The sequence below is a fragment of the Micromesistius poutassou genome, assembly GCF_964030765.1.
Source record: "Micromesistius poutassou genome assembly, contig: SCAFFOLD_1235, whole genome shotgun sequence".
Classification (NCBI taxonomy): Eukaryota; Metazoa; Chordata; class Actinopteri; order Gadiformes; family Gadidae; genus Micromesistius; species Micromesistius poutassou.
This window is the reverse complement of record NW_028178258.1, coordinates 5,645-15,300: the sequence shown is the minus strand read 5'-3', so window position 1 is coordinate 15,300 and position 9,656 is coordinate 5,645. Positions and strand designations below refer to the sequence as shown.

At 44.9% G+C, this 9,656-nt stretch overlaps 1 protein-coding gene across 1 annotated transcript; it reads left to right on the top strand.

Moving 5' to 3' along the window:
- Positions 1-2,321: 2,321 nt before the first annotated feature.
- On the top strand, positions 2,322-8,581 carry LOC311374637 (zinc finger and BTB domain-containing protein 10-like; the record flags this gene model as incomplete). The annotated part of the gene is made up of 3 exons (XM_084490438.1): positions 2,322-2,358; positions 2,824-2,999; positions 5,132-8,581. The coding sequence occupies 3 exons, from the start codon at positions 2,322-2,324 to the stop codon at positions 5,423-5,425; spliced, it is 507 nt and encodes a 168-aa protein (XP_084346564.1). The 3' UTR covers positions 5,426-8,581.
- Between the last annotated feature and the right edge of the window lie 1,075 nt (positions 8,582-9,656).

Here is a 9,656-nt window from a genome sequence, read left to right as displayed (position 1 = left end):
TTGCAACAATGATAGGCCTGCTAATAGCTGCTTGTTAACAAGCAATGTATGTCATTGCATTGGGTAGTTCCTATTAGGGCTGTTAACAACTCAGTATTTTGTGAGTCGACGTGTCTGAGTCACGAGTCGACAAATCAATCTATTTTCTTTTCTTTCTTTTTTTTTTTGCCCCACGGCTGCAGCAGTTACGGAGCTCAAAGGATCTGCGCTTTCCTTTTTAAGACAGTGGCCCACCCGTCATATTTCAAAGGTTGCACTCAGGAGCACACCAGTTAATAGAGATGATGATAAACAAAATATCAGAGCATGGAGCAGGATTGTGAACATTTACAATGTCTCATGTCAATTTACAATAGGCAAAACGTGTCGGTGCCAGCCGACTAATTTTTTTAATTAGGTTATTGATGCTGAGCCTGGGCGCCTCCTCTTTGCAACAGAATTAGTTCAAGCCATGAAACCATCTAATTTGTTGGACGCGTTGTCATGCACGCAGGCTGCCACTCTGTCGGCTATGAACCCATCTTCAACGGCGGCTTGCAGGACGTTAGCCGTGTATTCCGCCGTGTGCCTCTCTGGCATTGAGCGGGTCCACAGGAGCGCACGCTGCACAACCCAGTCAGTAAAAAAAGTGAATGGTCACGCTCACGTACCACTCCGTAGTCAACGCTGTCCAAGCATCGGTGGTGATGGCAACTTTCTCCGCTAAGGACAGGATCTCACGGAAGGAGCCTGCTGCTTCGCTGTACATTTTCTCCAGCCACAGTCATAGTTTGGCGACATGGCACTGTGCAATCACGCTCGAGAAATGCGATCAGAACCCCCTTCTCCTCGACTACGCTTATGGGCAGCATATCTCCGGCTATATTTTTAATTGGTTATTTTGAAAATAGAAAGATGTGGCAACGTTTTGAACAGGAAGTTTAAGAGGTTTATACATCTAAAAAAAAATAATAATAAAAAAAAAAATAATAAATAAATATATATATATATATATATATATATAAAAACTATTCTATTTTTAGAGTCGACTTGAGCACGAGTCGAGAATCAATCGTTGAGTCGACACATTCTTAGCATCCCTAGTTTCTATATTAACAGGCAAGGTATGTAGCGTCATAAAGCTTTGGATTAGGTAGTTCCTATATTAACAGGCAAGGTATGTAGCGTCATAAAGCTTTGGATTGGATGCCATAAAACTAACATTCCTCCCAATATGATGAGAGTGGGGTCATATTGCTTAAAATACTAAAATATATTTTAATAAGGGGTGACTACTTTGCGATATATGGCCCTCTAAAGTATAACTGACCTTTTCCCTTGGCACGCAATGAAGCTACTTTAGTTGTTTTCAAAAGGAGGGGTTTTCAACGCTGCTCTAAGTAGAGGCAGGAGTAGGTGAACCAAATATGAAAAGAAAAACGGTTACTTACAAAAAAAAAAATCTTGGGTTCCTGATGGTGTGGTATTAGCGTAGACCGCAATACATTGTTTGAGGATGTTTTGAAGTAGCATGCGATCTGTTGTCTGCTGGAGTAATCTATGCCACCATTACCGGGTCAAATTTGAGCTGATACAGCTACTTTATGTTCACGGGCAGATGATGTATTCAAGTTTTATTGACATAACATTATGTCACGTTAATTCAAGTTGTTTCAATTCATTCTAATGAAACAGCCGCGAGTGACGTTAACTAGTTAACTTACCATTGGATTAGCCAAATGCCCGTACAGCTGTAGCTCAAGTTATGTGGCAAATTCAATCAAAGTTGTGTGATTTCAGCACATCAGCGCATTGAATGTTTTTGTAATGTTATAATGTTACTGTACGCATTAGCCTGGTCGGGGAAGCACCTGGTATTTATCTGGGTTTGAACATTGTTGGAAACATTGGGAGGACACAACTCGATCAAAATATATAACATAGGTCTATTGGTTTTTAGATATTTCAATGTGGAAATGTTACATCTGATGTATTTTTTAAAAAGTATACAGTTTGAAGCAGAACGTATTTAAATCCACGTGTACTTTCTGTATTCCAATAAATTAGATAATTTTGCTTGTAAAAATCTCTAATTAAGGAAAATAAATAATTTGATACATTCTCGCTGTGCCCCTAAAGTTCCGTATGCACACATATCACTTTCCACTGGGGCGCTCGTTGGGGAAACGTTGGGGTCCGTATCAAGCCTTGCCCGCTGGGTGTGACATAAAGGCTGTTTTTCTGCTGTTGACCATTAAGTTACCAGGTGGATCCCTGACCGTAATCTGTACATAGAGGCTATATGAGGTGTCCTCTGTGACTGTGCCCTTCACATGCACACGATGTCACTGCACCTGATAAACACCGACCCAAAGTGCAGTCAGGTAAAATGTCATACCAACACATTCAAGGAACGCTCTGGAACGTCCTGTTACTAGATCGTTTTACCAGTATTTCCCCGACCCAGACACTTCCTCCAACGCCCAGTTCATCAGTTAATGAACAAACAAGGAAGTCAACCATGTTTTATTTGTCTTTCATGCGTTTCATGTTCACCTCACCTGTTAGACCACTGGCAAAAAAAAAAAAAGAGCTGTCAAACGCACATCAGCCCATCACAATGGGGTTGAAAAAACGGTTGCCTTTTTAAAGTAAAAGCACTGGCAGAACTTCCCCCACTCACACTAAGGTGTGTGTGTGTGTGTGTGTGTGTGTGTGTGTGTGTGTGTGTGTGTGTGTGTGTGTGTGTGTGTGTGTGTGTGTGTGTGTGTGTGTGTGTGTGTGTGTGTGTGTGTGTGTGTGTGTGTGTGTGTGTGTGTGTCCGTCCCCTCTCTCTGCTTGCAGGTGAGTCCTCGGACCTGGCCCTCAACAAGCTCAAGTGTCCTCACTGTAACTACATCGCCAAGCACCGGCGCACGCTCAAGAGGCACCTGATCATCCACTCCGGCGTGCGCTCCTTCAGCTGCGACATCTGCGGCAAGCTGTTCACGCGCCGCGAGCACGTCAAGAGACATTCCCTGGTACGCACGCACACACACGCACGCACACGCACGCACGCGTGCAGACAGACACGCACACACGCACGCACGCAGACAGACACGGAGACAGACACGCACACACGCACGGAGACAGACACGCACGCACACGCACGCAGACAGACACGCACACACGCACGCAGACAGACACGCACACAGACAGACACGCACACACGCACGGAGACAGACATGCACACACGCACACACGGAGACACACGCACTGACACACGCACACAGACACGGAGACGGAGACACACACACACACACACGCACAGACATGGAGACACACGCACAGACAAACACAGACACGGAGACACACACACACACATACGCACTGACACACACACACAGACAAACACAGACACATGCACTGACACACACGCACAGACACACAGACACACAGACACACACACACACACACACACACACACACAGAGACACGCACTGACACACACACAGACACAATCAGACACACACAGACAAACACAGACACGCACACACACGCCCACAGACACACACACACACTCACCACGTCATGCTCCACGGTCTTCGGCTGCCAACGTGGCCCTACCTTATGTGGTTTGCTTAACAGACATGTTTTTTCTTTCTCTTTCAATATCTCCCTAAAGGCTACCAGACTGCTTTTTCTTTCTAATTTTTTTTTTTTTTTTTTTTTCCGTTTTGGATGCCGTATGTTTTGCATGAGGAGAGAGCAGGAACATTTTTAGATTTGTTCCTCGTGTTAAGAATGAGAGGGCATGTGGGAGTGTCTTTGCTGCCAGCCCACTTCCTCCACCATATTGCCTAATAAATAACCGCTGAAATCGGTGAATGTCGCAAGACATTAAGCAGAGCCATGGCCCGTGATCACAAAGGTAGTGGCTGCAGTATCCCATTATCTCATGAATGCTAAACAAAGCGTTGGGTTTATAGTTTTCGACTTTTGTTACAGCCGCCTACATCGTTACATTAGTGTTGTTCACCACAACCAGCGTCAGCTACAACAAGGCTGCGTGGGTTCTTGACAGTGAGGCATCAATATTAAAGGGGTAGTTTCGGAATGTCCGTAATTCCGAACTACCCCTTTAACCCCTTCCCACACGGTCTCACTGTCTGTTGGTCTCTCTCCCCCACTCTCTCTACCTCCCCCCCCACCTCTCTCTACCTCCTCCCCTCCCCACCTCTCTCTACCTCCTCCTCCCCATCTCCCTCCACCTCCCTCTACCTCCTCCCTCCCCACCTCTCTCTACCTCCTCCACCTCCCTCCACCTCCTCTCCTCCTCCCCCCCTACCTCTCTCCACCTCCCTCCACCTCCTCCTCCCCTCCACCTCCTCCCCTCCCCACCTCCCTCCTCCCCTCCCCACCTCTCTCTACCTCATCCCCACCTCCCTCCACCTCCTCCTCCCCCCTCTACCTCTCTCTACCTCCTCCTCCCCCCTCTACCTCCTCCTCCCCCCTCTACCTCCTCCCTCCCCTCCCCACCTCCTCTCCTCCCTCCCCACCTCCCTCCACCTCCTCTCCCTCCACCTCCTCCTCCCCACCTCCCTTCACCTCCTCCCCACCCCACCTCCCCTCCCCCACCTCCCTCACCTCTCTCTACCTCCTCCCTCCCCACCTCCCTCCACCTCCACCTCCCCACCCCACCTCCCTCCACCTCCTCCCCTCCCCACCTCCCTCCACCTCCTCCCCCATCTCCCTCCACCTCCTCCTCCCCTCCCCACCTCCCTCCACCTCCCTCCACCTCCTCCCCCCCACCTCCCTCCTCCTCCCCCCCACCTCCCTCCTCCTCCCCCCCACCTCCCCCCTCCACCTCCTCCCCCACCTCCCTCCACCTCCTCCCCCCCCACCTCCCTCCACCTCCTCCTTCCCCCCACCTCCCTTCCCCACCTCCCTCCACCTCCTCCCCCCCCACCTCCCTCTACCTCCTCCCCCCCTCGCCTCTCTCTACCTCCTCCCACCCCACCCCCCTCCACCTCCTTCCCCCCACCTCCCTCCTCCTCCCCCCCCACCTCCCTCTACCTCCTCCCCCCCCATCTCCCTCCACCTCCCCACCTCCTCCCCTCCCTCTACCTCCCTCCACCTCCCCACCACCCCACCTCCCCCTCCCCTGCTCCAGGTGCACAAGAAAGACAAGAAGTACAAGTGCATGGTGTGCAAGAAGATCTTCATGCTGGCGGCCAGCGTGGGCATCCGCCACGGCTCGCGGCGCTACGGCGTGTGCGTGGACTGCGCCGACTCGCACCAGGCCTCCCAGGGCGGCCTGGAGGGCCTGGACGCCATGGAGTTTGCCCGCGACGACGACGACTTTGACGGCGAGGAGGGCGAGGAGGGCGAGGAGGCGGACGACGCGGCCGACATCGACCAATCAAACTGGGCCGAGGGCGAGGCCGCCGCCCCCCCGGACGACTGAAGTTTGTGTTGTTTTTGTTTTTTTTGTTTTTTTTCTTTCTTTGTTTTAGTTTTTTGTTTTCAAAGCAAGCTTAAGAAATTAAATGAGAGTTTTTAAAATAATTTTTATTTAATGTTTTAATATATATTAGAGGACGAGTAAATACAACTTAAAAACTCTAGCTGGTAAACAATCAACTACTCCAAAGTGCTATCCAACCGCGAGGTTACGTAACGCGTTTATGACAAAGAAAAAGGCGACTACAGAAGCTTTGGTTTAACAGAGGGGTCCTCAAAGATGTACACATTTTATAATCCTTTGAATATGTGCTCAGTAGAGTTTTTTTTTTTAACGAGGCCCTAATACGAAAAATCAGGTTCTTTCTTGGTGATACATGTTTTTTTGTTTTTGAGTCTTGTCCTGTTTTATCCGGGTTAGAGGGTGGGTGGTAGTGTACATAGTGTTAAGTCACGATCGGCCAATCATTGAGAGAGCGAGAGCGAGAGAGAGATAGAGAGAGAGAGCGCGCGCGCGAGAGAGAGCGAGAACGAGGGAAAGAAAAACTAGTTAATTATTTAATTTATGAAGAGGTTGTTAATGGTCTTATTTGAAATGCTCTAATTGTAAGTCGTCTGCTTCTGCTAGCGGAGAGACGGCCGCGTGTGTGTTCTGTTCAGCCTGTGCGCGCGCATCGCTCGCCGCGAGTGTGTAGCGCACGCCGGCGCCTGAAATAATTTGCAGACAGGAAGATTTATTAACTTTGCTATGTAGATTGACTCGTTTTTTTTTTTTAGACGCGCTAAGTTCGTCGTCGTGGTGGTCGTTGTTGTTGTTGTTATTATTATTAATATTATTTTTCTTTTTTCTTTCTTACCTGCACAATCTTGGAACCAAATATCTGTTTTGTGACGCTAATGTATCACAGCCATATTTATGATTAATTTAAGAGGGCTGTGCTATTGTGCCAAGCAGACCGCACACCAAGATATCGCAGGAAACCTAGAACTACTGAAACACGCTTAAAAAAGAGAAGAGGATGGTGCAAGACTGTTTTTTTAAGCTTGGGGGGGTGGGGCGGGCGGGGGGGGGGGTTTGGTCGTGAGAAGAGATGCAAAAAGAAAATGAAAGTACAAGGGGAAAATGTTATTGCTAGCTTTATACAAATCACAGCGTCACAGTAACACTTTATTATATTTAAAAAAAAAAATAAAGCATTTTGACTTTCACTTAAAGCTTGAATTTTGCCAAATGACGAAAAAAACGTTTGGTGCTGTAACGCTTTGTCGCAAAATACTGGACCTACAGGCTGTATATGATAATAATCATAACGCTTAAACTGACTCAGTTATATATATATATATATATAGATCTACGTGTAATCAGCTTAAACTATAGAACACTGTTTTGCTACGGCGACTATCAGGTATGCTTTGCCATCGATTCTTTTTCTACAAAATAAAAGCTTTCATTTAATGCACACGCATACCATTTTGTCAAACCTCGGGCAGTAAGTTGTCATGGACCTAAGCGGACCGCTCTACCTGATACGTGGTTGTCTATTGGGTACTGAGCTATTGTTAAAACGTTCCCAACACTTAAAACGGATGGACCAACAAGCCGTTCACAAAACCAAGTTCAGATCTTTTTTTTTTTGTTCGTTGTTTATTTTAAACTTTTTATCAAATGTTGAATTTAATTGGGATGGAAATGTTTTTCTTTTTCTTTTTCTTTTTTGTTTAGCTCTGCCAGGCAGCAAAAACACTTTGTTCCGCATAAAGTGAAGCTCTATGGCCCCGCATAGACATGCACTTAACTTTTTTGCGTTCATGAAAATCATTTGTTTTTACGTTCTTAAGTCTCTTTTGCTTTCGCTGAAGCAGGTCTGAATGGAACTATATATATTTAAATGGATATATATATATATATATATATATACAAACTGTTGTGCTCTTCCTCCAATGCGCAACTTTAGTTTTTTTATTACACTTTTTGTTTTGTTATTTAATATTATATATATATATATAAATGTGTTGACTCCAAAATGCAATCAAGACTGTTAATTTCTATTTGTCCAACCAAAATTGTTTTTTTGTTTTTTTTGTAATTATTGTTGAAATGTTTGAGAAAAGCCAGCTGACAACTTTTATAGCGTAGAGGATCCTTGCTTGTGTCTGTAATTGTTGAGATTCCTTTTCCTGTTTTTATGCTACAGAATCATTCACTTTACCCTCGATGCGTATATCGCTTTTTTTGTCCTTTCTAAAGATGTGTTCTGTCTCTTTTTATTCATTAAGCACATATTTTCTAAAGAACACACGGATTGTTTGCGGGTTGAGACCTTGGATGGCCGTTTATGTCTGTCTCTGCAGTGGGTTCCATGTGATGAAGTGCTACTGGAGCACGGCGTGTGGCTTCACTCGATGCTCTGTTGAAAGATGTATTTTATTAAAGCATAGAGATCGCTTCCTCTAGTACATTGAGCCCTAAAGAAATCACAGGGTGGAGTTATATAATGGATATATATAAATGAATCTATATATATATATACATATAAAGAGAGATTATAAAAGCAGAAGGTATATATGAATAAGATATTTAACTAGTGAGTTTCCTCTACGGGACAGGTCCACAGTTAGCTCCCCACACCCCTCCAGGTGGTTTGTTCCGTGATCTTTGACCTTTCCGCTTTGTTGTCACTTGTGTGCTTGTCATACCGTACCATGCCATCCGGTTATCCAGATTTTTGTTTTTGTTTTTATATATAAATATATATATATATATACACACACCATCCTACTGATTTTACTGTAACGGATGAAAGCTAAGAAAAAACCCTTGATGTTATTGTTTTTAGACTTTTTATGCTGTATTTGTTAAAAGGACACAAAACACAAAATACAAACAGAAACACTACAGATATAAAGAGGTTTTTTTCCCGGCTGTATTTTTTTACGCTGTCGCAAAAAAACAAAGGTTGTATTTTTCAATTTCTCGCGAAACTTTCGCGGTGATGCAAGACCCCGGCCACACCTCAGTCCCTTCCGAACACAAAGCAACAATTCAGGTTACTCTTTTTACGTTTTTATCAAAGGTTTTCGAAGATATGGAACTAGCCTACATTCTCCTTTTTTCTGTCTCAATTGTACTACTGTTCCTCTCTATACTACATTTTAAGAATAAAACTTTGATATTGCTTTAAGTCCCTTTTCTTTATTTATCGTAGCACAAAGTTGTTCTCTGTTCTCCATATCCTGTCTGTGTGGTGTTGAGTTGCACAATCACCACAATGACCATACCTATCAAAATTTATATACGATTTCAGCGAATCAGAATCAGAAAGGTGTGTTGCTAGGTAAGCTTCACAAGGAGTGTGAAATGGTGTATTGGTGCTAAACATAATGGTAACAAAACATAAAAAAATGCCACTGTAGATTATATATAAAAATAAACACACACACGCTTGTTAACTTAAGCTGTCAAGTAAGTAAGTACAGATCATCTCGTACAGAACAGTCTGTCCTTGAATCATTGTTGAACAAACGTGTTTAACTGTTTAATCATAAGCCATCTTTTGGATCTAACTTCTGGTAATTCTAATCATAATTTTTTTTGGGGGGGTGAGGCCTATTCTGCTTTTTCCTGCATTTGATGCTGTTACGATGCCCTCTGCTGGTAGGGGATTAACTCCGTATTACATTTGCTCAGAGTTGCGCTACTGTCCAGCGCCTCCAGAGGGCAGCATCGGGTTGTAATCTGTAAAATAGGAGAAAAAAAAACTTTTCGACCCGCGGAATTCACTCGCGGCTCGTTGCCATCACACCACAATAATAACGAACACTAAAAGTGGACTGCAGCCATTGATTTGAGATGAGAGGCGTCGACGAGCTGTGGTCACCATGGTGTGTGGTGCGTTGTGCGCGTCCGGAGACTGGGAGAGTTTATATAATTTGACGGAAACACTGATGACTCAATGAGGAATTGTAGACCATATCCACGGTGTTTCTAGCAGGTCATGCTCGTTTGGTGTTGTTATCTGCCACCATCCAAAAATGCTGTTTTTATGCAATTAATATTTTTTGTGCATTTTTATGTATTTGTTAATCTTTTTCGACTCTCATAGCCGGCAAATAATACAGCCCCATCCGACGGTACATGGGCTGCCGGTAGAGAGGGAGTCATTTGAATGTCGGCCCACTACGGTCACGGCCACAGTAATCTGTCGCCCCACATCCACTGCGATAAATATTTATCC